Source organism: Phytophthora ramorum, assembly GCF_020800215.1.
Source record: "Phytophthora ramorum isolate Pr-102 chromosome Unknown Phyram_PR-102_s0012, whole genome shotgun sequence".
Lineage (NCBI taxonomy): Eukaryota > Oomycota > Peronosporomycetes > Peronosporales > Peronosporaceae > Phytophthora > Phytophthora ramorum.
This window is the reverse complement of record NW_027150658.1, coordinates 492,576-518,698: the sequence shown is the minus strand read 5'-3', so window position 1 is coordinate 518,698 and position 26,123 is coordinate 492,576. Positions and strand designations below refer to the sequence as shown.

General features: G+C 53.7%; 5 protein-coding genes across 5 annotated transcripts; all 5 read left to right on the top strand.

Moving 5' to 3' along the window:
* Positions 1–15,005: 15,005 nt before the first annotated feature.
* Positions 15,006–16,295, top strand: KRP23_11453 (Ankyrin-1; the record flags this gene model as incomplete). Its single annotated transcript, XM_067882000.1, has 1 exon — positions 15,006–16,295. The coding sequence occupies one exon, from the start codon at positions 15,006–15,008 to the stop codon at positions 16,293–16,295; it is 1,290 nt and encodes a 429-aa protein (XP_067740290.1).
* Positions 16,296–16,757: 462 nt separating this feature from the next.
* KRP23_11452 (uncharacterized protein) lies at positions 16,758–19,034 on the top strand (the record flags this gene model as incomplete). The annotated part of the gene is made up of 1 exon (XM_067881999.1): positions 16,758–19,034. One exon carries the CDS (start codon positions 16,758–16,760, stop codon positions 19,032–19,034), a length of 2,277 nt encoding a protein of 758 aa, XP_067740289.1.
* A 1,361-nt stretch (positions 19,035–20,395) lies between these two features.
* KRP23_11451 (uncharacterized protein) lies at positions 20,396–21,541 on the top strand (the record flags this gene model as incomplete). Its single annotated transcript, XM_067881998.1, has 1 exon — positions 20,396–21,541. The coding sequence occupies one exon, from the start codon at positions 20,396–20,398 to the stop codon at positions 21,539–21,541; it is 1,146 nt and encodes a 381-aa protein (XP_067740288.1).
* A 293-nt stretch (positions 21,542–21,834) lies between these two features.
* Positions 21,835–23,389, top strand: KRP23_11450 (uncharacterized protein; the record flags this gene model as incomplete). The annotated part of the gene is made up of 6 exons (XM_067881997.1): positions 21,835–22,069; positions 22,134–22,233; positions 22,303–22,427; positions 22,501–22,719; positions 22,797–22,896; positions 22,966–23,389. The coding sequence occupies 6 exons, from the start codon at positions 21,835–21,837 to the stop codon at positions 23,387–23,389; spliced, it is 1,203 nt and encodes a 400-aa protein (XP_067740287.1).
* Positions 23,390–23,565: 176 nt separating this feature from the next.
* On the top strand, positions 23,566–25,717 carry KRP23_11449 (Transmembrane 9 superfamily member 7; the record flags this gene model as incomplete). The annotated part of the gene is made up of 4 exons (XM_067881996.1): positions 23,566–23,760; positions 23,835–25,051; positions 25,130–25,411; positions 25,489–25,717. 4 exons carry the CDS (start codon positions 23,566–23,568, stop codon positions 25,715–25,717), a joined length of 1,923 nt encoding a protein of 640 aa, XP_067740286.1.
* Between the last annotated feature and the right edge of the window lie 406 nt (positions 25,718–26,123).

Below are 26,123 nucleotides of genomic sequence, written 5' to 3'. Positions count from 1 at the left end.
TTTACTGGATTCATTATGCATAAACTGAATTCGACAAACAGGCACGTATCACCGATGCGCGAAAAGCCTGGAAGTACAACAATGAATGCAAAGCATTCAGTACGTACTTTGTAAAGCAGTGGTTGACAGGAAGATACGTGAATGGCAGTGCGTTGAAACTAGCACGGGTGTGGCAACAACGAGCAATCCTGTTGAAAAGTTTAATCGGCAGCTCAAAATTCAGCACACCATGCGACCATTGTTGCGTTTGAATCCCTTGTTTTTCAACTTCTTGAACGTTTGCATCATTCGAGCAGCGTTGACAACGTCGTACGCGACTTCTACAAGAGCTGCACCACACGCCATTCGTGTATTTCGAAAGCTATATCAAAACCTACTCAGCGTAGTGACCGTCAAACACAACTTGTTCGCTACACGTGCTGCTCCATCTACTCGAAATCCAATCGCTTTCCTGTACGCTTCTTCTTCAGTCTCCCTCGAACGCAGTGCAGACTCGATGACCCCGGCTAATAGCATATGAGACGGCGTGAAACAAAATAATGCTAGTTAACCATTTAGAAAATTACGAGCTGGGCACACCATCGTAAAGAGGAGAGTCTCAGCTACACGTAGAGCTCCCCAGCACCAAAATCCACGCAGTCGTCGCTGAGTGGGGGTCTCTGAAAAAATGTGTTGCCTCGAGATCTGGCCGAACTCGATTTTTTTTTATTGATTGACTGGGGGTAAACTGAACCAACGGAGCCGTTGCGCCTATTCCGAGCTCCTAATTCGACTTCTTCTTTGTTTTAGACGCAGTATTATGAGCACCAAATTCAGAAAATCAAAAATCGAGGTGTATATTTAGGATTTTGATAGCGATGGAAACAAGAATCATTTTGATTTACCGAGAACAAAACACTGCCCGGGCTAGGAAATCGCATCAGTCACGACGTTTCCTTACGTGGTCTTTTCTTCACATGTGACGGCTCCTTCGCCATGGATGCTTCGTCTCGACCACTGCGATCTCCTTCTGCTGGCTGCTGCTCGGTTTGCATTGCCTCGGCTTCATTACCGGCACTGTTCCCTGCAGCTTCACTTAGTGGATCACGCTTCGTTGCTGCTTCTCTTTCTAGCTTCTTTCTCTTGGCGGATGCCTTTTGACGTGCAGCTCGAGCCCTCTTGATCTCGTTTGCTTTCCGTTCGTCTTCGTCGTTCGGCGGAGCGTACAGTGCATCGTTCACAAACTCTTCTGGAACGTACGGACGCACTTTGTTGTACAGTTGCTGGATCTTCTCGGAGTTTGGCGGGGGGGGAGGGGGGGGGGGGGGGGGGGTTGGGCAGCAACTCCAAGTGGCTAGTGAACAGTACACGCACGCGATCCGCATCCACGACAATTCCATCGTATTTGCGCCGCAGATCTTGAAGAACTGGTGAGGACCTTGGACCTCTCTGGCAAGCCACAACCCCGGGGGAATCGCTCTTCATGACGAATATCTGAAACTTCTGGATATCCTTCAGGTCCTTGTAAGCCTCCTTCACTACCTCGCGGTACTCTCTGATCGTATTGTTCTTATTCGGCACGTGCACGAGTGCTGACGTAGCCGATGCGTCGTTGACCGCTTCTAGGAGGCGATCCATCGTCCATACATCCACCCGACTCAAGCGCTTTCGCACGTGCCCGAACCCGCGGTCGACTGCGTTCTTGGTGTGCCCCTTAACGAAGAATTTCAGCTCCACAGTCTTCAAGTCACCCATGTGTGCCAGTGCGAGCAGCGCCTTCAGCACGTAGTTGTTTTTGTTCTGACCGCCACAATTATCAGCGTAGATCGTTAGCTTCCGGTGGCCGCCTGGTAACACGATCTTGTGGATGAAGTGATGCAGCAAGGAGTTCACCTCGTCTGTACCCTTGCCAGCTACCGTCTCGTCGTAGATGTAGTTGTATTGGATGGTCTTGTTCGCGTAGTAAATACCAAACATGTTGACACTCCGCAGCGACAGGAAGTACCACTGCGACGGCGTGCTGGTCACACTTGGTAATGTGAGGTTCTGACTGTAGTCTATAATGAGCACCGCGTGGTCTTCGCTTGCAGAAGACAGATCCTGTTGTACGCTTCCCTTAAGTCCCGAGTAAATCAAAATGATGTTAGTTTCCATTAGTCTAAATCAAAATGATGCTTGTATCCCGCAGGTACAACGAACCTCATGTGTCGAGCTGCTTCGGTGTGTCGCCCCAGTTCTTCTGTCAGCTCAGCAGTAACCCCGCTCCGCATCCGCGCGCAGTAGATGCTACAAACGTCGCAAACGTTGCTGCGCTGGGACCTGATGCGAATTGTCGGACAATGCTTCTTCAACAGCTGCCTGAAAGTACTCGGTCTTGGCTGGCGTACTCGCAGCCGAATCTCCTCGACATAGTTGTGCATCTCCATGTAGAGCTGCCCCCACGTGAAGTACGCTGGTAGCAGGGTGTAGTCAGCCGAGGAATACTGCAGCTTCACCACACCGTCCACAGTCGATTGTTTTCTCACCCGGACGGGCACCACCTCCCCCACGCTCTTCGCGAAGTCCTTGAACCAGGAGATCAACAGCACTGGTGTTCTGGTTCAGCCGATTGCCGTGTGCCTTCACAGAGAAGATGCCGTTATTGATGCGGTTCCTGAAGCGTGTTACTGTTGGGGTTGATACCCCGTACGCCGCGCACCAAGCCGCACGACAGACATGCCCGACGAGAGGAAGGTAGTAGTGATACTGATCCCGTACACCGGTGCCACGATGGCGCTGCACTGTATCCGTCTCCTTGAGCACCGCTAGCGCCGTCATAATGCTCTGCTTTCGCTCGCCACCAGTCATCTGGGACAGCGAGCATAGGAACTGTTCCAGCTTAGCTGCTTTTCCCTCAAGACACCTCTTCGTGCAAACGTCTTCGCGAATCAGACGAGTAACCTCGGATGTCAAGTCGCAGTCAATCAAAATTATGCTTGTGTCCATGTCTTCGCCCCCGCCTTGATCCTCTTCGCGCTCGTCCTCGTTTTCCGCAGAGCTTGCGTCGTCTGGGTCAGGCTCCCAGCTGCTGTCTGCACTACCGTCACTGCTGTAGCCACTAGAGCTGCTGGCGGTCTGGTCTCCCCCTGCGGCGGCAAATGCGGCGAGCTCTTCCATGCTTCGTTGCTGATACACTCCAGTCAAATTTAGAGATTTTGAAAAACCTCCCTCCTGAAAAATTTCACTTAAGTGCGGAAAGAGAAGCGCCAACTTCCAAGCCATTTATCTCGAAAACGTTTAAAGGTTAACTAGCATCGTTTTGTTTGGCGCAGTCTCATATACAGTATGTATCAACCCATACCAACTGAAATTAACTCAACAGTGAAGGAATCAAGTGGGGAAGCACAAAATACGACAAACACATCAAAATCCCTGATCAACACCATAAAGACCAGTTCACCACACTATCAGAAAACGGTCCGCGTTGTGAGGACACAACAGCGCATGCGACACTTGATTTTACCTGCCCCTCACTGGGAGTCGCTGGCATTCAAGATTTAGCTCGGCGCGGACACGGTGGCGGCGGACACACGGCGGCGGACACAGTGGCCGAGGGCCCTCGGGGCCGGCAGCTAGGCGGGAAGGGCGTGGTGGCCCACTTGGCGGCCGGTGGCAGCTGCGCGCTCGGAGCACTGGTCGATGGGACTCGGCGGCGGACTCGGCAGAGGACTTGACAAAGGACTCGGCAGCAGACCTGCAGGACTCACCCTCGGCTCAGTGGCTGGCAGGACTCGGCGCTCGGCTCGGCGGCTAGCAGGACACGGCCCTCAGCTCGGCGGCTGGCTGGACTCGGTAGCCGGCATGACTACGTGATCGGCTGTGTGGTGGATGGCAGGACTCGGTGATGTACTTCATGATGCGTATTGAGAGGAAGGAAGCTTACCTCAAGAGCTAATGCCTTGTGTTTTTACGGTTGTAATGTATGTAGATAATATGGAAAGAATGACATATGTGAGCATTATCATTATCATCTCGTTCATGTTGGATCATTGGACGATGTTGTTCCTGTATCAGGTACTACGACGCGCTGAGCTGTGGTGTTGCACCACGTTTGTTGCCGTGGCAAGCGCCAATGAATCACAGATGCTCAAGGGCATGGCCAGCTTTCTGGGGACGACCAGCCTTCGTGAGCCGCTTGTGGTTCACGAGTATCTCGTCACCGGCTTCGTCCACCACCATGCGCGTCTGCTGGACGAAGAGCAAATGACAGCAATACTCCATCTTCAGGTAGTAGCGGCACGGGCAGTACACGGTACGCCGATTGACAGGCCAGCGCGTGCGCGGCTGACCTTCAATCTCCATGCGTGCATACAGCACCCCAAACTGGGCCGATGTTTCCATCTCTGCGCGCGCGCGGTTCAGCTCAGGAATGAAGGACCGGGGAGGACCGACAGCTCGGACATGCACGAGCTCTAGGTCAGCGTCCCCGAGAAGGAAGTCAATGCTGCTGCGCGTCACGCCGTTTTCCTGCAGCAAACCTCGGCGTCGGAGGCCAGTCGTGCGCGTCCGTAGCGTCACCGGGCACGTCACAGGGCACGTCAGTTTCTGTGAGAATTTCGGCAGGGCCATGGATCGGTGGTTGCAGCATTCAAGCAGCTGAACGAGCAGCAGCCCCATCTTGAGCTGCCGGTGTGCGTGTAGTCGCGCTTAAGTGCCCTATTGAACTGCTCGACGGGGTAGTTGGTTGTGGCTAATCCCGTCGGCGTGTGGTAGCACTGCTACTTCGCGATGTGGCCTTGCAACCATTGCGCTTGCACGTAGGTGCTAAAGGACAATAAGTCCGTGTGCGCAGCCCACGTCTTGAGCATTGCCGCCTTTCGGTCCTCGTATTCAGCGTCACTGCCAGAGAAGTGGAGATCGTAGATCCCCCCTACAAACTAACGCCGAGAGCTCTCCATTCAGACCCCGTGACTTCTCACGTAGCTTAGCAACGACGTGGTAGAAGCACATAAAGTAGTCAAAGTCATAGTCAGCACCAAAACCTTCAACAAACGCGTCGCGCTGCGCCTTCTCAGCATCCCCAAGGATATACTTTACGATCATCTCAGCGCCGTTCACGCGCGCATACATGCGTCGCAGCGCTACCAGCGCTGCAACAAAATGAACTTCCTGCAGCTGCGACGTGATGAATAAAGCCACAGGATGAAATGTTCGCGCAGCATCGGTAATGCCGCACACAAAGACCGGGTAGCTGACTGCATTCAGCTTGAATGTTGTATCCAGATGCAGCACAGAAGTACCCGGGTCGCGGGCGGCATTCTGGAGGAGTGTCTTGGTCGTCATGCCCACCAAGAGCGAGCGAGCATCCGATCCATTGCCCACCTCGGGCAACCCAGCCTCATCGTAATCGCTAGTGAACGTGTAGGCGTCATGCTCACCTTCACGTCCACTAAATACGAGACGGCGGACGGTCTCTATGATCGCCAGGTGCTTGTCGTTCCTCCCCAGACGGGTACAGCGGTAGTGATGCTCAACGTTTTGCACCGTTCGCAGGGATGGTAACGCAGCGGGCCGGAGGTTGAATTTGCGCCCCAGAGCGTGCGGAATACGCTGAGGCATGAGATTATCACGTGCGAGCTCCTTGATGTAAGCACGCTGCAGCGGAGTGAGACCACGCTTTGACGTGGTTCTGGCTTGCGAAAGATGCTGGCCGAGCTCGTATATATCAAATCGTATCGGTTCCTTGGCACACCAACACCTTCAATCGCCATGGACATTGCATGTAGGGGGGCGCGTCCTTGCAGTGCTTGCAGGCGCAGCGCAGCAGCTTATAGCGCATCGAGTGCGGAGCGCTGCTGCTGCAAGAAATGCACGGCATAAGTTGACTCTTCACAGCCTTCCACTTTTTCATGTCTTGCAGCAGCAGTGCTGCGTCCTCGTGCGAAAAGCTGCCGCAGAGCAGACTCCAGGGGCGAGGGCTTGGCATTCTGAGAGCAGGGGGGAAGGGCTTTGTTTCAAAGTGAGTGGCGGCAGGCACTCGAGCAAGCACTGCCTGTTGATCGACCCCTAAACCGAATTCTGATTGGCCAATAATGGCTAGATATCGATCACGGATTGGCTAGTATTGCCCATGTGGTGCTCACTCAACGTTCTTTTGTGGTTCCCCACAAGTTCGTGTGGTCACTTGGAGGTTCCTTGTGTTTGTCTTTGCGATGTTGTAGCAAAATCACACTATTTTGTGTTTGTCAGGTGCCATAGTGTTTTTCAGGGATTTTGTAATGGGTCTGCTTAGACCCACTACTTAAGCTTACACGTGTGCGCACGTGTATGAGGAAGCGTAGGAGTATTTAACTTAAGTTCAGTATACTTGTATCCGCAAGTATATTTAAACTAAGATAAAGGAACCGAACGATAGATTTGGTGCCAAATGAGAACTGTATTGATTGTAAATGGGGTTTCCTCCTAAAACTGATATTTCTAATGAGAGGTTCTGCCATTGGATGGCTGGCAGAACCCCTATCTATTGAATGACTCTCATTGGTAGAAAGATGTTGCTTTCTACCAGTCATATGCTTTTGCTATGAATGTGGACCACCCTGTGGAGTGGTCACCTGAATGTATCCATTAGTGCATGTTGCACTAAGGTAGGAGGTGAACCGACTGTGTAGCCCCGCTACACCGTTGTTGACTTGTGTTTTAGCTCGTTTGTCGCATCCGCATTGTCCTTTTGCCATTACCCCCTCCCTAGTATAACCAGCCACTTTTCCACTGGGGCTCCATCATCACCAGGAGGGTTGGAGCCCATGCTCTGACAGTCGTCCGTGTCTGCCGCATTCTATGTCCTCTGAGTGGCTGTATATTTTGTATAACTCTGTATTTGTTGGTTAGTCGGAAGAAGATCTGTCTGTGGTCTGCCATTCAGTTGTATATCTTCTTCCCGTTTTCAGTTGGTCTGGACGAAGCTCGGTATTCATTTTGTATTCAATTTGTGTAACTAACAACTCGTTTTCAAGCGGTGAAAGTCCGGGATACCCGAAGGTAAAAGATACATGTAGGGATTGCCGTAAGGACACACATCACACTAGGTGAGAACCTCATTCAGTACCCCATTGTGGTGTGGCTGGGAGCATTATACACCTCTGGATGAAAAAGGCGTTCACCCTCTTCGCCTCACTTGTATGTATTTGATTTTATGTTGGCGTACATTAGGCGGGTTACGTTTGTGTTCTGTAGCCTATTGGTGTGGGTCCTCTGGAGCCTAATGGTGTGGGTCTTTTGTAACATGTTGACGTGGGACTTGTAGCCTGGTGGTGTTGGTCCTGTAGCCTGTTGGCATTGAATGCTAACCTACTATGCATATATGACACTCGCATTTTAAGTTGCATGACAGAAGAGTTGAGCAATTAGACCAAAGGTACACACAAGTTTATTTGTGTTCGCCTTTAGAATAGCCGCGTATACACTTAGTAAGTGCCTAGATTGCCTTGGGAAGCGCTGAGCGCAAAGTTCGATCTGCAATGCTGCAACATCAGCTTTACTCAGGTTAACGACGGGCTCCAAAGTTGATGCCCTGGATCTGCACTTCGATCTACCTTCGACGAAATGCTGTCCCAAAAGCGCCGTGAACGGGTATGTCTCTTCACCATTTGCAGGGAAACACTGGGCCTCGAACTGTCGCGTTTGCGTCGGTGGTCGAGGCCCGGTGGAGTGCTTGGATACGTAGCTGGTGGGGTTGAAGGCACCGGTGGGATTCTTGGGCTTGTCACATTGGTTTCGATATGTAGCTGGTGGGGCTGCATCTTTGGGTCGGTTTGGGTATCTTCCGCATCTTGAGCTTCTTGGGGTCCTCGCAAAACCTGGGGATTTAGAAAGCGTTTTAACGAGTGTAATGTGCCGTAGAGGAATTTGGTCGAGAATCGCTCTTGCCGACCCAAGAAGCTCACTATTGTTGGTAGTATTATCAAGCTCTCGTAGAAGCCTGCTCCGCAGGTATCGACTACCTTAGTCAGTCATTTAATGGCCTTGTGACCAAAGGCGCTGGACGCAAGCTTGCCGGGATGCCTTTCAATCTGACATGAGCAGACGGGCGGGCTAAAGGCGAATGTGTAGTTTCCGCGACCAGCAAAGTCTGCGTAGTGCAGAAATGGGTGGATCAGAAAAGTCAAATTTATATAGGATTTAATTATACTGCAACGCAAAGATATATTTTAAGGCCGCAGCTGTTATAATTGAGTATAGTCTACTGTATATTCCTGGCCAATGGTAAACTGTATATTAAGGGCGCTGATTTTATATTTGATTATTTTATACTATATATTTCGGGCCTGTGCCCGTCCCTCTCGACGTGAGACACGACATTTCAGTCCATCAGCAGCGTGAGCCCGAGGGTTACAGATTTGGGTCACCCAGTCCGCAGTTCGACTATCTCACCCACCTTGTCCGGTATTATGCATTTTTTGTGGCTGCTGGCGCCGATTTCCAGTGCGGACATCCACAAATTCGCATGATTCTGAAGGGCATCCGCCGCATTGGTACTCCTGCTCAGCACAAGGCGTCGGTCTCCATCCACCAAATCGAGCTGCGCTTCACTTCGCTCAACCTGGCGTGTCCTTCTGACCAACCTCTTGGGGGGGGGGGTCTGGCCTTCTTCTCCGTCGATCGGAGATCGCGTCATTAGGAAGGGTAAACTGTGTTTGGTTTACCTTGAAGGCCGAAGATATCGCAATTCTCGATGTCGCGCACCTTGTCGGGAGCTGGGCGTGCCTGGAGGTCAAGTCAAGCATTCGCCGGTTGCCGCACCCGTTGGGGCCTTCGGGACCATTGCAGTGTTACTCGACGGGATGAGCAGCCCCAAATGATGACTTAATACGTGATGAGCTGATTCCGAGAGCGGGATAGGAGTCCGCACGCTCCACTGGAAGGGGAAGACCAGAACAGAGGACACGGCGGGGGCGTTCAGCGAGGAGGGGTGTCATTACTAAGGACGGGGAACACGCAACGGCGCCAGGTGAGTGTACAAGGAGTGGTACCATGCATTTGGGGGTGCTCGACGTGGAGCCGGTACCTGAGAACATTGCTCAGTCGCGATTCTTCCTTACAGCAAACAAGTGAAAAACAAAACAGAGCTTTACCCTTGTAACACTTATTGGTACAGCCTCAGCACTCGTCCTACTCAAGCCCATACTCCGCTCCAAACAGCAAAGCGGTTGGCCAAAACTCCACTGGAGAGGGAGGTGCGCGACACTGGCAACCGCCAGAGACCGACTTCAACGTCAAGCACCGCATCGTCGGTGCACACTCACCTGATCGGGTCTAAGGTTAGCCAACGCTCCATCCCAACGCAACGAATGTTGAACTGCTCCGGCCATCACTTTGCGTGCCCAGTGTTCGGAGCGGTATGCCTACTCAAAGCAAGGAAGTCGCTGCCCCATAACATTCCAGCAGCCGTGTATCTCAGTGAACACAGCATCCCCGAATGTGTGTCACTTCAAGAGTATCCAACGCGATTCAGCGTGCGGCAGCTCGTGTTGGCACCAACCCGGAAGCATACAGCTCACGCTCTCTTAGATCTGGAGATCAACACACATGTATCGCGCAGGTGTCGATACCTTGACCATCCAACTCCATGGTCGATGGGTGTCGATACATTCAAGCAGTACTCGCGATTCTGTCCGGAATCCATGTCGACACTCGCAACTCGAATCACCAGCGGCTCAAACCGCCTGAACAATCTTACAATTTCGGCCTACTCTTCGGGGTCATTCAACTTATCCCCACCGGGAAGGCGAACACTGGGACCCTGAAAGGTTGGCGGGATCAGGGATGCCTACATGTACTAAGAACGGCTATTAGAGTTCGGGTCCGAGTGCAGGATCTGTAACACAATACATCATTTTAATAATAAGTTACTAATAATAATTTCGATAACTCTCTTCGCAATTTTTTCTTAAATATGCGAAGAGAGTTGGTGTCTGGAAATCGCTCAAAACTGGAGTCGCTTGACCAGCATACTTATTATGGCCCTAAAACGGTACGAGCTCAGCACAAAACAGGCCTAGAAAAGCTGCCAAATCGCTTACAAAACTGCACTGACCAGATCCTTCCCACACGTATTACAGGGCTTACTTGTTTGCACTTAGTTGGTAACTTATCGCGCTCGGAACCCCAAAGCACCACTTTCGAAGTCAACGCCTCGTTGGTCGTATCCACACCTCTACCTACACGAAAGCTAGCTGCAGATTGCGCCAACCATGGGCCACTCCTCGATTTCGCACTATACTGTTCAATACAGCTTGGATAGCATATCATCGCCGCTTGCTTCCATCGGTCACGCAAGTCATGAGGCCGAAGCAAGGTTGCACTCCACACCCCACGGAACGCTCCCTTCCCTTGGCGGTATGAACCGACTCCTCTGGACTGTTGTCCTTGTATTTCACGCGTCATCTTCGTGGGTCTGTCCCCACGACCGCACGAATCCTCGAACCCACTGACCGTGGCGTTCACACCTCAATTCACCCACCCGTGAGCAACACACTCGCTTCCAGCAAGTTTCCAGTCCGACCACTCGATGCCCGCACCCGACACTCGACAAAGCGGTGGCTGGGCGCCTCTATCCATGAACATGCACTTGAAATACACGGGGGCGGTTTTTTTTCATGCTTTCATCGGCTATTTTTTATTGCGTGCATTTTCGGTTTCTTTTTATTCCCCGCCAGCTATTTTCCATGCGGAGGGTGATATTGTATGCCACCGGTGTTATTGTATGCCACCGGCTAAATTGTATGTCAGATTTTAACACAAGATTTTTTTGGAGAGGTGGGTGGAACAACTCCTTTTTTCTAGTGTTTTCTGTTTTATCTTCTTTTTCTGAGTTTTTTGCTTTGAATGAAATGCAGGCATACAAATGTAGACGCGGTAGTGCACACACTACTTACCGATCAGCTTCGAACAATGATGTGCCCCATCCGAAACGAGTAGTTGATCATAGTGGCAAGCTCTTCAGCCTCATATTCTTCCTCTTTCTCAATTTCGTGAAAATCCACATCCCAGTGACGTTTACCACCGCGCAAAAACGGTGGCTTGATTGTTCCGACGAAGTCCCGACTGATTTCAACACCATCGTCACCTGTGTTGGTCCAGGTTCCCAGAACACTCCAGTTGATAACACTCGCGGGCTTATCGACTAATCTCTTGATCAGTGCGGTCATACTATATTGTGACCTCCTGAGACCGTCGCGTTCCAGACACTTAGCTTTCTTTCGAGGACGCCCAGGCGGTCTACGAGTTGGCAAACCCCGGAGCATTGCGCTCAAATCCACTGCGTCCACTAGCTTTAAACAAGCTAGTACGTGTGCGCACAGCCATCCAGATTGGTAAAACGACTTGCAGTCGCATTTGAACTTTTGGCGAATTGTCTTGATTTCATCCACACACCAAGACGGAGAATCCCAGTTATGCTCAAACGACACTCGCTCGAGAATTGTCACGCGGTGGAGAGATAGATATCGAAGCTGAACGTTTTCGATCTTCTCGTGTGCTCTCATATTTCCGCCGAGAGAACGCTTATACAGCTTTGTTCGTGCTGTATCGACGTTAAGACCGTGCACGTTGTCATCTTGAACCACGTAGTAATCAGCGTTGAAGTAGTACTCGCCGATGCAAAGGATTGCTCGTTTCGATTTTCCTCGGTGCTTCGGAAAGTGGTTCTCATGAGCACAAAGGTTCATTGCAGCTTGGAGTATCTCTGCTCCGACCGGGCCACTTGCGTAGTGACATATGATTTCCGAGCCAAAGTCCATGGCGCATTGCGTTAGAATTCTTGGCAACGTCCCGGCTAATACATGGCCAGTAGCAGCGCGAAGGTGCATGACACTACTTGCTTTGATGGCGTGATGATGGGACTCTATTGGGTTTTGGTTGGGCACGATCCCAGGCTCGTCACTGGCTGTGTAGAACCACAGATCCCACGGATCAACGAGGTATTGGTCCTCTAACCAATGAGCGTATTCCGTTTCCCCTAGAGCAGCCCAATTCGATGTTACCAGGTTAGATAGTGCTTCGAATTGGTCGAACGACCGCGACAGACTCAGATAGTCGAGCTGCGGCTTGATGATGTTCTCGTAGCGGTCAGAGTCTGTTAGAAGGCTCTTCTTTCGTCGAGCATTTCGATCCAAATGTGGCCAACAGTTCAACAGCTTAATGTCCGGCCACACCTGGCGGAATGCATTTGCAATCTCCGAAGAATGATCCATTGATCCAAACGGTACGTCCAGGATTCCCCCGAAAAATTCCTTGGTGCGATCCTTGACGACTGTAAAAAGTCGAACGTATGCGTACGCGGTCTCAGTCCGAACGAACATGAACGCAGCCGGGTAAAACTTTTGCTGATATTGGTGTGTTGCAGTATATCTCACTCCATATGTTCCGAAGGAGACAAGGGTCCAACCACCAAAATGAAGCTTGTACGTTCCATCGGTGGCCATGAGTACTTCTTTCCGTTGGCCCAACAACATGCGAGTAACCGTTCGAAATAATCGCCTCGATGTGAAGATAATCCCCACGGAAGTCTGTCCAATCTCCAATGCGTCCGTAAAGATGTCTAAAACGAGCAGTTCGTTCTGGTATTGCAAGGGCTGGTGGCTAACCCGGAGCGCGTCATCCTCCACAAAGTACCTCATATCCTTGAAAAATGTGGTCTTGGTAAAGCACATTCTTGGCGATGCCCACTCCATGATGTCTGCATATGTCGTAATGTCAAAATCACCTCGCTTTCGGAGTTTATGCGCTCGGTTTTTCAGTTGTGTAACTGAAGGCAGCAAAGTCAATGTATCTTCATTGTCGATGTACTTTGTTTGCAGTGTGATCAAGCACTGACGCGGGCCCTGACCACCAAGAAGTAGGTTGTCAATCTCCGAAAGGAACGGCTTGTGGATGCCAGTGCGCTGCGCCATCACAGCCACTTTTGCGGTAGTGTGAATCCCACTTCGAAAAAGGCGGAACTGTCCGTTGCGCTCTTTCTTAATTCGAGCTTCTGCAGTGCAATCAACATGAGTTGTACACGACAATCGCGTGGAGAAGCGACTGTTGCCGGTTACAGAAAATCGAGCGTTCTCCAACCCGTCGAGCTGCGCCCGGGCTTCGGCCTTCGTTATGAATGTGACTGGGTGAACAAACTCTTCTCGACTGTGAGGTATGCTGGATCCGGATTCCATGCTCGCTACGAGAGATACACCTTCGTGTTCTTCGCCACCACTCGCGTACGAATAATTGCTGTCACTAGCCGATAGTTCAGCAGCACTTGCGCTTGTATGGCTCTGCAACAGTTCATTACCGCTGCCACTGCTTCCAATTGATGCAGGTGGTTGTCGTCGCGGGGTTACTTCACATGCAAAGTCCTCGCTTTCGCTGGATGACGAAGCTATCACAGGTTGGCTAGTCGGAGTCGGTGTACTACTATCTTCACGCGCACTTTGAAGCAATGGCGAGGGCACCGTGGTAGCGGGTTGAGTCGTGGGAATGTCGCTGCTGCTTGACGACAGTGACCGCCGTGAACTACTTTGAGCATCACTGACACGGGGCGGTGATTGCGAGGGTACGGCCGTCGCCGGTTGAGTGTTGGGGACGTCGCTGCTGATAGCTGACACCAACCGGCGGGAATGCCTTCTTTGAGCTCTACGCGAGCGTATGGAGCCTAGCGGGTCACAACAAGCGGAGCAACTTGACAGCAAGGGAAGATGCGGAAAGCTGATGTGGTGGGAGGCTTCTGTTGTGGCTGGATCGGTTGGAACTTGAGCGGTTAGTCTATAGGCAGACTGCTTTGAGGCTAATTTGAAAGTGAGCAAGACTCCAACGAGAGAACACAAACGCATGTCAGCGTGAGCAGCCGACGGAGACGTCAGCTGCAAAGGCGCTCTATATTGGAAGGATAGCGCACGAATGTCATTTGTTTTCAGTTATTGAGCTTCAGAAAATTCTTTGTGGTATATTATCTGGATTTAGTAGAAACCGCATTGTAAGCAGCACAGATAATTTTTTAACGCCAGAAAGAAATTTGACTTAAACGTTACTACCCTACAATGTACTGAAACGAACAAAATGAAATTTGCAATGAATGAAATTTTCTGGCTACAACCCAATCAGAATCAATCGCTATCCTCAGATTCGTCGTCGCTTGATTGGCTATAATAGCCTGCAAGATTTGGGCTTGGCGTGGTGGAGTTGAAGTTGTCGACGAATTCCGGTGTCCTTGGTCGGCGCGGCGATGGAAAGCCCCACATCTCTTCGTCCTCCGTGTCGGAAGCGGATTCAGAGACCAGCTCGCGGCCCTGTCTGATCCGGCGCAGCGAGGTCGTTAGCATATCGATCTCGCGCGCTTGGCGTCGGATCGTCTCTTCAGCATCGCGAAGCTGTTGTCGAAGGCGCCGGATGCCGTCGTAGGCATCGTTGACGGCGGAGCGAATGTGCCTGAGAGCTCGCATGGCAAATGCGAAGTGAACATCGCCTCCGCTCCGCCGAGCAGAGATTTCATAGAGAACATATCGTCAGATAAAGTATGATATTATCAAGTAATTTCTATGTAAAATTCCAATCAGTTTCCAAAACGTGCACTTCTTGCCCTTTCGTCTCTGTGCATCCTCATTTGAACGCTACATCAATTTCGTACAGCTACGAAATCAATAATAGTCATCGAAATACAATGTAACTGCACTCATGGAAAAAAGCCACCGGTAATAGAAAGTAGCCGGTGGCGACATGAAAAGAAGCTTTTCCCGAAATACACGAAACTGAGCCGTGGCACGTCAACTGAGAAGGACCGCAGAGCTTCTCGCCAACTCGCAGTGGCTCGGACCCAGTCGGAAGTGCTCCGAGTGCTGAAGGAGGAGGGGTTGGCTGCGATCGACGCCAGGGACGCCAATACGTACGCTGCAGCTCTGGTTCTAGCAGCAGGGAGGGGTCACGCAGGCAATGTCCGCTGTCTTTTGGATCGAGGAGTAAGCGTCGATGCTCCAAACTCCGACGGGAGCAGTGCACTGCACGTGGCTGCTACGATGGGTCAGTTGGAAATAGTGGAGCTGCTGGTGAACGCTGGGGCTGCAGTGGATCGCAAAGATCGCAGCTCCTCGACGCCACTGATACTGGCAACTCGAGAGGGGCATACGGACCTTGTCAAGAGCTTGGTGACTCGACGTGCATCGCTCGAGCTGCAGAATTCCAAGGGGGAGACGGCACTGAGTGTTGCGGTGCAGTGTGGTCGGGGGGCAATCTCTCGGCTTTTCCTTAGTGCTGGGGCCAATGTGGACACGGTGGATGCTGACGAGATGACGCCGCTCATGTACGCCTCGAGGAACGGACAACTTGCATTCGTGGAGCTCTTGGTTGCAAGAGGAGCGGGACTTGAACTATACAGCAAGTCAGGTCACTCGGCTCTGCATTTTGCAGCGGGAAATGGACGTCTGGAGGTTGTGCGGGAGCTGCTAAGTGCTGGAGCGGATCTGATGACCCGTGATCGAGTCAAAGGCTTGACGCCGCTCATGTATGCGGCAGTGCACGGCCACACGTTCATTGTGAAGGATCTGCTGCCTGCCTCGTTCCAGCGTGAGGTCGATGTTGTGGAGACGAAGAGCAGGAAAGGGTGCACTGCTTTGTACTTGGCTGCGTCGAAGCGCCATAAAGCGGTGTGTGAGTTGCTGCTGGATGTGGGTGGAGCTGCTGTAGACGCTGTCGAGTGGAGGGGATACACGCCACTCATGGCTGCCGCCAAGCGGGGGTTTGTGGAGATTGTTCATTTGCTATTGAGTCGAGGAGCTACCGTTGAAGTGGTTAATGGCGACGGCAATCGAGCACTGGAAATCGCTGCTCGCAACGGCCGAGCTGGAGTCGTTCGACTTTTGTTGGAGAACGGGGCCTTTGTTGACGCCCCGAACCGTACTCGCGGGTACACCGCGCTGTCCACTGCTGCTTTACGTGGTCGGATTGAGGTCGTCCACCTTCTTTTGAGCCACGCGGCGAACGTCCACGCGCAAAGCTGCACCGGTGATACGCCATTGCTGCTCGCTGCAACTCAAGGACGTCTGGAGGTTGTCCGTCTTCTCCTGGCCAGAGGCGCGTCACCACATATCAAGAATGCAATGGGGGAAACGCCATTGTCACGGGCAGTTGCTGGGGGCCACGTCGAAGCTGCGGCGCTGCTGCGAATTGCAGCGGGTGATCGGAGTCGTGGTGCTCTCACACCGGCGCAGGTTCGACCGATCTCCAGGTCGATCAGCAACAACTTCCGGGGCAGTGTATGCGTCCGACCTGTGCGTGATACCAACGATGAAAGGGAACCAAGTCAATGAATGACCTTGCAGATGAGGCTCTCAGGTATGCCATGAACGCGTACCAGTATAGGAAAATATACATGGGAAACCAAAGGTACGTCTTAGCCCGGTTTTCTCGAGTCGGTTCCAGTGTTGGAGCTGCCTTGCCTCGCGGTACCCCATTTTCAGCCAGCTTTGCGTACTTCTCATTCTTGAACCACGCCGGATCTTCGCCCCTCGCCGTCACTATTGGAATGATGAAAGCCACACGCAGCTGCAACGTCGTCGCAGTTTGTATATTATAATAGGAGGGCTCCTACAGAGGGAGAATGGTGATTCCAGCTTAACGTGTTGCTCCCAGCTTGCAGACGGTGTACTGTTTTCACCTGCGTAGTAAAGCGCAAACGTGAACTGAATTGTAAAGCTAACGCTACATTTGTATTTGGATCGATAAACAATTGTATATTTTGCCGCGCATAGCGAAATTATCCAGAAAAGCAAATGGTGGACGACAGCTGTAGCTGGAAATGGGACTTCCTGCTGCCTTGGTGCCAGCGCCTTTACGGGTGTCTGCGGTATGTGAAGGGGGTGTTGGAGGACGCCCCCGGACAGAGCTTTCGAGGAATTCTGGTGCAGCTGCCAAGTTTCGCCAAGGAAGGTGGGAAATCGTCTTTCGTTCAGCAAATACGCGAGGCCTTGGGCTTGTTAGCTGCAGTAGCTCACGTCGACAATGCGGCGTGGAAGAAACTACTTGTGCAATACGTAAATTTGGACGTTGACGCCCAGGAAGAACTTTTCGAGGATGAAGTTTGGCCCCGCTTCCAGTTTGCACTTGTGGGCGACGGACCTGACGAAGAAGGAGAATTGTTGAAAGGCATCGACGCATTTTGCGGAACGGGGCAATATAGTGTTTGCAGTGCAGAATACAGAGAAGCACTGGCTAAAATTGCAGGTATGCGTGGCAGGAAGGCGTTTACCGGGTCGACGGAGATCGAGATTCCAGTCACGGTGCAGTTGGGGCCGTGGCTGACTAGCAGCAGTGAAGAAATGCTCGCATATCTCCGGAAACTGCAGGAGACGGTGAGGGCGGTACGGATACAGTGGCGTGAGTATTGGGACGTAACTCCGTTAAGAATCGCGTTTGTGTTGGAGTCGATTATGGTGGACCTGCGAGATGTCAGTGTCAGCGTTGACCTGGCGGAGCTCGTGGAAAGTTTGGCCCACGATGGGATTCGAGTATCGGGATTGGCGCTGAGGCACGAACTCTGCTCTAGGATCACGTCGAATGGCAGTCGTGAAGAAGCTCGACAGGTAGTTGGGCGGTTGACTTTTGGTTTGTTTGGAGGTTCAAAGAACCTTGAAGCGCCATCAGGAATCGAGTGGGCAGATTTCGGCTTGGGGGTGACAGCTATGACGGGCCCGCTCGTTTCCGACTTCGGACACGCAAACGAGCTCACGCTAAGTTCTGTGCACTTCGACTGCGAGGCGATGCGGAGCTGGGTCTTTGAGCGTATTTGCTCAGCTGTTGCTGTAAACCAGACAGCTAGGCATCTTTCGCTCGGGCTGGAGCTAAACGATGGAGAAGAAGACGATGGTGACTGGGCACTTTGCCGATGGACATGGCAGTGGATTATCTTCGCCTGCTTTTCGGAGAAAGCTCGCCTCCACTCGCGGCTCGAGAGCTTGACTCTTCGCAACGTTGTGATTACAGCGGACGCCGTGCAGGCGATGGCGGAAGTTTTGGAGTCCAGTGGACCAGAAGAAGCGTTGCTTGGTTTATCGTCTTCTCCATCCGACGCAGCAATTGACATTTGTATCAAGGCAAACTCGCCGATTACATTGTCACCGATGCATCTGGACGAAGCGGTCGATACTAACCGATCATTCAAGGTTGCAAGGGAAATAGCGGGCGTGAAATTGGTGACCGACGACGATAAAAGTGATTGGGTCGACGCCTTGGTACCTGGATTTGGGAAGTGCCAGGTACAGCGCAAGAACCTTATTTATCGAGAGCTCACGCTTCCACCCACTGGGCTTGCCGGTGTCACATCACTAGCGATTAAGTTTGGTGACGACCCTGACCCAGAAGTGCTCCAAGGCTTGCTTTTGCTCATTGGTGCTTCACTAGCGCATCTTACCCTCGAATTCGAGAGCTTCGATACGGGTGACCTGGAGGGCATTGTAGCCTGCTGTCCCAAGCTGTTGCAGTTAGCGGTGTGCACTCACACCATTGAGATGCGTTTTTGCCTCCGTGACAGCAATTATCGGGATTTGGCACTCTACTCCGCGTCTAACCCCTCTTTTTGGGATGTAGAATCAATTGCTGAAGCGCTCTGCGATTCGGAGAATCCGTTTACAAAATGTGCGCGACACCTACGAGTTCGTATGGATCAGAGGGCAGTGTACCACCCGTTCGACGACTGCTACGCCGCTCTGTTGAAATTGCTGGAAATGAACCGCACCTTGGAGTATCTAGACATTGTTGCCCAGCGCTCACACATGGCGCACTATAACGATTTCAAGGCGCACCACCTCGAGCCGCTGCCCGTGGCTCTGCCTTTCCCTGCGAGTTGCAAAGCTGCCATTTTGAGTGTGATGGGTGGTGGACACGAGGAACTCATCGACAGCAAACGCAGGAAATGTCCGTCGTTGATGCCCGTACTCGATCAACACGTGCTGATTGACATCTTTGAATACGCGGCACCTCATGTCAGTCGTCGAATTTACTTCCGGGAGTACGACTTCTTCGAAACTGGGCGCTACTACATGCCAATTTAAGCGGCGAGGTGTTCGTGCTGTACGATACTGAAGAAGTAGTCTGTAAATATGTTCAAATGGTACTTGCCAGAGAGCATCTGCCATTTTTGTTGTTGATGTTTGACGTAGCAAAGTGCCAGAAGCGTAGGGTTTCCCCGCGACGCCGTCGAAACTCGACTGCTGCGCAGGGAGTCGATAGTTTTGCTACGACACTACACGTGGAGGTTGACAATTGTTTCAACGTCGCGACTGACTCAAAGTGCTCCGTGCAAATACATGTACACATCGAGGAGCTCTACGCGCTACGCTGACCAGGTGGCGACCCCATAGCGAAATGGCCAGATGAGCCGAGCGCGTGGTGCTCATTTTCGTGGCCTGTCGACCATGTCATGCTTGTCAGGTGGCGCAATTCCTCGTCGGCTTTCCTAAGCCATGTGGGGGCATGAATGGCGCCGACGCCGCAGCGGTGCCACCGCCACCACGACCGATGGAAGGCCCGATGCGCGATTTCAATTGGGATCTCGACGAGACAAGACCGCGGGATCCCCGGCCCAAGGAGCCTTTGGAGCGCGGCACTAAGGACCGCTGCCAGCACATTAGCAAGTACTCACTTCGACGTAGTAGTTATAACCGCATGACACGTGCGTGTTGGACAACTGAGAGAGCGACACGAACCGGTCGTCGCCCCATGTGCCATCGATTCACAGGTGCCTCGCAAGCTTGGTTGGCCGCTTGAGGCTTCAAGTGCCGTTTTTCAAAAATGTGAAATCATCACAATTGTGAGTAACGCTGAACCTACACCTGGGGTGGCTCCAATCTGAGCATGAAAGGCATGCAGCAAGTTGCAGCCACGGCCTGGAAACGGCGTACGAACATGGCGATTGAGGCAAGCACATACTGCATGGCAAGGTGGGGCACACGCCTTTCGCTCGCTACTAGCGAGCCCGCCTTTCAGCGGTTTCGGTGCCGCCGTTGGTAGGTACCGGTATCATTTACGACATATAGGATAAAAAGCTATGTGCTAATGTGCCCAGCTGGATGTATGCAGTAGTCCTGTCTACTGTACCCATCTACTACTGATTTATACACGTCCGGATAATATATCATTTGCTTAGGAAATAACCTCCTGAATGTGTGCAGAGTCTATCCACCTGGATTAAAGTATACATGGGGATGCTCCAGCTGGGCACAGTAACCACTTGCAAAGGATAAAGCACGCCATCTGGTCTCCGATTCTGAAATTTCCTCCCACATACAAAGCGCAAGTCAATGCCAAGCACAACGGGACGACGACCCCTCTCCCCCGGCCGGCTCTTCGAAGTCTCCCGCACCTCTGCGCCATTCCCTCTTTTGCTACCAAAGAGACTCAAGAGCTCCCAAAGATGCAGTCAGCGGCGTATATTGCGGCCATTGCGGCCCTGCTCGCGGGCGCCAAGGCCGAGTCCGGCTCGGGTCAGGCCGGCTACTGCAAGGACGACACGTCGTGCGAGGCCAACTACGTGTGCGTGAGCGTGCAGACGACGCGCTCGGGCATCGAAGACGTCAAGCAGTGCCTGCCGTACAGCAGCGAGGGCGACGTGTGCTCGGGCACGTTCCCGGGCCTGTGCCCGTCCTTCTCGACGTGGGACACGGCCTTCCAGTCTATCAGCAGCGTGTGCGCGTACCAGCTGCCGTCGGGCACGGACCAGTGCCTCAACGGCTCGTTCTCGGGCTCGGACACGGCCGGCTACGTGTCGTGCATGGACATCACCGAGGGATCGGGCTCGACGGCCGAGAGCATTGGCGTGATCTACGGCTGCGTGGACTTCGACGGCACCAACCTGCTCTTCGAGGAGGACTCGGACAACTGGCTCATGTCGGAGCAGATGAACACGACGGCCGTCATCAACGATGGCTGCACGAACCCCAACAACGCCGACGACTCGGACGTCGTGTGCTCGGGCCGCGGCACGTGCGCGCCCGTCTCCTCGGGCTCCATGGACTACTACTGCGAGTGCAACGTGGGCTACAACGGAACCTACTGCCAGAAGGTCGTGTCCAACAAGTGCACGCTCGAGTCCCAGTGTCAGGCCGGCACGTGCAACCTCAAGACGCAGGAGTGCGAGTGTGATGCGGGCACCACTGGCGACCAGTGCGCTTACTGCGACCCCACGTCGTCCAAGGCTTGCAACGGCAAGGGCACGTGCGTCGCCGCTTCGGCCTCGGCCTCGGGCTCGTCCGCTACCACGTCCGGATCGTCGACGGGCTCCACGGCCAGTGCTGGCACGGTGGAGGCTGCTGGCTCGGGCTCGTCCGCCCGATTCCTCATGGAAATGGTGGGTATGGCCTCGTCCTCGGGCTCAGGTTCTGGCAACGTGTGCGAGTGCGAGAGCGGCTACGCTGGCGACCAGTGCACGCGCAAGGTCGCGTCCAGCAGCAGCAAGTCGAGCGACAAGAAGAGCAGCGACTCATCCTCAAGCGACGCCACCTCGGTGGCCATGTCCATCGCCCTCGTGGCGTCGGCCTTCGTGGTTGCCCTCCTGAACTAGACGTGTCTGTCACTCGCTGCCCCAGCAGAAAGGTTGAAGCAGGCGGGACTTCTTGTTCGAGACCCCGTACTGCGAGTGTTTTGACTGTGTGTTTTTGAGAAACGCCTTGTCATTTCTCCCTTAATGCATTTTTGCCTTTCCTTATAAGCTTTTCACCACGTATTCTTTTCAGTCTTCTTGTTCTTCTCGCTCTTCTTGCTCTTATCCTGTCTGCATGTTCAAATCAGGGTGTGTGGCGCACACCATATTCTCCATTTTCTGAGGCGCGACACACTGGAAGAAGACGAGTGAGCATGAGCCGCTACAGCTCGTCTGTGAGCCGCCGCTCGTCTGTGAGCAGCAGCGTTGCGGGGGCGCCCACGGCGCTGCGCAACGACGCCATCCTGTACCTGACGATCCTGTCGGCGCGTGACCTGAAGAAGGTGCAGACGCTGGGCGAGCAGGACCCGTACTGCAGCGTGTACCTCACGACGGGCGGGAGGGAGCAGGAGAAGGCCGCGTTCAAGACCGACACGCACGACAACGGAGGTGAGTGATGGTCAAGATTGATTGTAGAGTGCAGGCAATGGAGATGCTGACGCGTGGGGAGCAGGCACGCAGCCCATGTGGAACGCCAAGGGCCACATCCTGATCCCCGACATCTCGTCGGACGTCGTGCGCTTCCGCATCAAGAACAACAACTGGGGGAAGAAGTGAGTGCTGCTGCTCTGCAATAATTGATACCCCGTGTAGAGCTGACGTTTGGTGGATCACTTGTGCAGTTCTGTCATTGGGGAGATCGCGCTGGCGATGCGAGACTTGTCCCGTGGTCGGTCCATGGAGAAGGAGTTCGCACTGACCCCCACGGGCTTCCTGAAGGTGCTGATGTATCTGTCGATGGGCCATGGTGCGTCGATATGCATCGCGCTGTTGAGGGTATTGGCTCATGTTGCTTTGCTTTCCATTGTATCCTTGCGCAGAAAACCCGACGTCGCAGCCTCGTGCCAAGTTCGGCGAGTACCCGCGGCATTTCATCGCAGGGAAGACGAAGATTTACCTTGGTCTCATTTCCGGTAGCAAGCTACGCGACATTCAGTCGTTCGGCACGCAGGACCCGTACTGTGAGGTGTATGTCGGACGTAGCCGCACGCCGTCGGCCAAGGACCTAGTGTACAAGACGAGAACCCATGACAATGGAGGTGAGAATGTGGCACCCTTGAAGCTTTCCATTTGGAAGCAAGGATTGACCTTTGGCCGACGTTTTTGCATAATGCAGGCAAGAATCCGCGTTGGATTGAAGGAATCACGGTTACCGTGCGTTGCATAGAGCACGATTTCCTTGTGGTTCGCGTTATGAACGACAACACTGTGAAAGAGTACGTCGGCGTCGCGGTCTCTACTGATGTGTTTGCAGTCTCTAACCTTTGTCCCTTGCGTGTGTGCAGCACCCTTATTGGAGATCTCTGCTTGAAGGCAGAGATGCTGATCGGCCGCAACTTCGAGGACAAGAGCTACCCGATCGAGGCGGACGACACGATCGTCGGGCAGGTTCGTCTTCAGCTCGCGCTGTTCAACGACGAGATCATGGATGAGGACGAGATCCGCGACTGCGACGTGGACGGCTGCTCGTGCGCGTCGACGCAGCCCGTGCGCGCCACGAAGGTCGGGGACGTGCTGATCGACGGCATCTCGCCCGAGGGCGTGCAGTATCTGGAGGCCGGCACCGCCGTGCACACTGGCTGCGAGCTAGCGGGCGACTACGTCATGGAAAAGGACGTGTACGAAGGCGGCGGCTGGTCCGGCGAGGAATACGACACTCGCCGACTGGAGCAGCTGGACAGCGACGAGTGGGAAGGCGACGAGCTGTAGGGCAACAGCAACAACATGAACCTACACTTGCAGTGATGGCTACATTTTGTTTTCGTTGTCGCTTTGTTGTGGGTACACTGTACCGCGTATCAGGTTCGAGAGGGAAGCCCCGATAGTGCTGGAAGGGGCGGCCAGTTTTCCTCTTTCAAGCCCTAAGCTGGAGCCTACTTGGAAGGATGCGTGGACCGAGCAAGTCGCTGCTCGCGGCGCTGGCGGTGGCCGCGCTGGCGTCCCCCAGCGAGGGCTTTTCGCTGCCGGGCGTGCAGATGACCACGTACTCCAAGGGCGAGACGCTGCCCATCTTCGTCAACAGCCTCAAGTCGGGCGAGACGCTGCTGCCTTTGGACTACTACAAGCTGCCGTTTTGTCAGGTGGGGCGCACTAGGGTTTCTTATTCTAGGGAACATTGCTCTAATGAGGGTTGGTGTTTTACCTGTCTGTACAGCCGGAGAAAATCGAGTACAAGTCGGAGAACTTGGGCGAGTACCTGACGGCCAACCGCATCCAGAACTCCCCGTACGAGCTCAAGTTCCTCGAGGGCCACGAGTGCTCCGTGCTGTGCAAACAGGAGTATGAGGACAAGGAGGTGAAGCAGTGGGAGGACAAGATCAAGGACTCGTACCGCGTCAACTGGATCCTGGACAACCTCCCGGCCACATCCGTGTCGTTGGAAGGCGGCATGACGGTGGGCTTCCCGCTGGGCAGCTTCAACCCGGAGGTGGAGGTCGTGCCGCAGCTCAACAACCACGTCAAGATCCTCGTGGGCTACAACAACAACCCGTTGGGCACGGCCGAGAGCTCCGAGGACGAGGGACGCATCGTCGACTTTAAGGTCATCCCGTACAGCTTCGAGTACGCGGCCAGGAGCTACGACGAGGAGAACAACCGCATGGACGCGTGCGAACACTCGAGCGAGCTCAAGCGCCCGCTGTACGTGCGCAAGAACAAGGACGGCAAGATGCCCGTCTTCTGGACCTACAGTGTCGAGTGGGTGCTCGACAACGAGCACGACTGGCGCACGCGGTGGGACGTGTACTTTGACGCGGGCTCGGGCGGCGACGAGGTGCACTGGTTCTCCATCATCAACGCGCTGGTGATCGTGCTGTTCCTCAGTGGAATGGTGGGCATGATCCTCATGCGCAGCCTTCACCGCGATATCAGCCGCTACAACCGCGTGCCTACCGAGGAGGAGCGTGCCGAGGAGCGTGAAGAGTCTGGCTGGAAGCTGGTGCACGCCGATGTGTTCCGCCCGCCGTCGAAGAACCCGATGCTCTTCTGCGTCATGGTGGGCACGGGCTGCCAGCTGCTTGGCATGGCGCTCGTTACGCTGTTCTTCGCTGCCGTTGGTGTCTTGGCCCCGTCGAACCGCGGTAAGCTGGTGATCGCCCTGTTGGTGTGCTTCGTGCTGCTGGGTATGCTGGCGGGTTTCACGTCGGCCCGCACGTACAAGATGTTCAAGGGCAAGCGCTGGCAGATGTGCACGGTGCTCACGGCTGTGCTGTTCCCGGGCATCATGTTCTCGCTTTTCTTCTTCCTGAACCTGTTCGTCTGGGGTGCTGGCTCGGACGCCGCTGTGCCGTTCGGCTCCATCCTGCTCGTCTTTTTCCTCTGGACGTGCATTTCCGTGCCTCTCGTGTTTGCGGGCGCCTACTTCGGTTTCAGGTACGCGCGCGTTTGATGCGCAAACCGCTTTCGTAGAGGGAGATTGGTGACAACATCGTTTGTATTTGTCGTTTACAGGAAAGCGCCTCTTGCGTTCCCCGTGGCGACGAGCAACATCCCGCGCCCGGTGCCCCCGCAGCCGTGGTACATGACCCACATGTCGGCAGCGGCCGTGGGCGGCGTGCTGCCGTTCGGAGCCATCTTCGTGGAGCTCTTTTTCGTGCTGTCGTCGCTGTGGACGGACAAGTACTACTACGTGTTCGGCTTCCTGCTGCTGGCCTTCCTTATCCTTATCAACACGTGCGCGGAGATCACCATCGTGCTCACCTACTTCCAACTCTGCGCTGAAGACTACAACTGGTACGTGTGCGCCAGGAGATCGACCTATCTACGTCTGCAGTAGCTAACGGGCGACTTGTTTTACTTGTCTTGCGCAGGTGGTGGCGGTCGTTCTTCGTGTCGGGCGCCTGTGGCGGCTACGTGTTCCTCTACTCGACGTACTACTACTGGACGCGTCTGGACGTGGCGAACTTCATCGGTGCGATGCTGTACTTCGGCTACATGGCGGTCATCTCGGGCGCGCTGGCGCTGCTGACGGGCGCCGTGGGCGTCGGTGCCTCGCTGTGGTTCACGCGCAAGATCTACGCGTCCATCAAGGTCGACTAGAGCGAGCAGAGAGACAGAGGTAGTGTATGCGAGGAAGTCGCTTGCCTGTAGGCCCGCCCAGCTCCGTCCGCTCGCCATAAGGTGAGCCGATTCATGCAGCAACTGGAGCTGGGGACAAGTACGAGACGAATACACCTTTTCTTCCTAGTGGTCGCGACTCGGCAAGCAAGGCGACAACGTCGTCGTCTTGCATTTGTGCGGTTGTGCTGAGACCGGTGGGTTGTCGTGGCATCGAGGGGCTCACTTGCCCTTCCTGATTTATTTCCGCGGGTGGGGAAGGTGTCGATGCATTTTGGCGTCAACTTGCTGCATTGGCTGGAGACCACCACCGGATCAGCCCAAGGGGGTTCTACGGTCCCTCCTTATTAATACTGGAGCTGGGCATCGTGTGGTGCTGGTGCTGCCG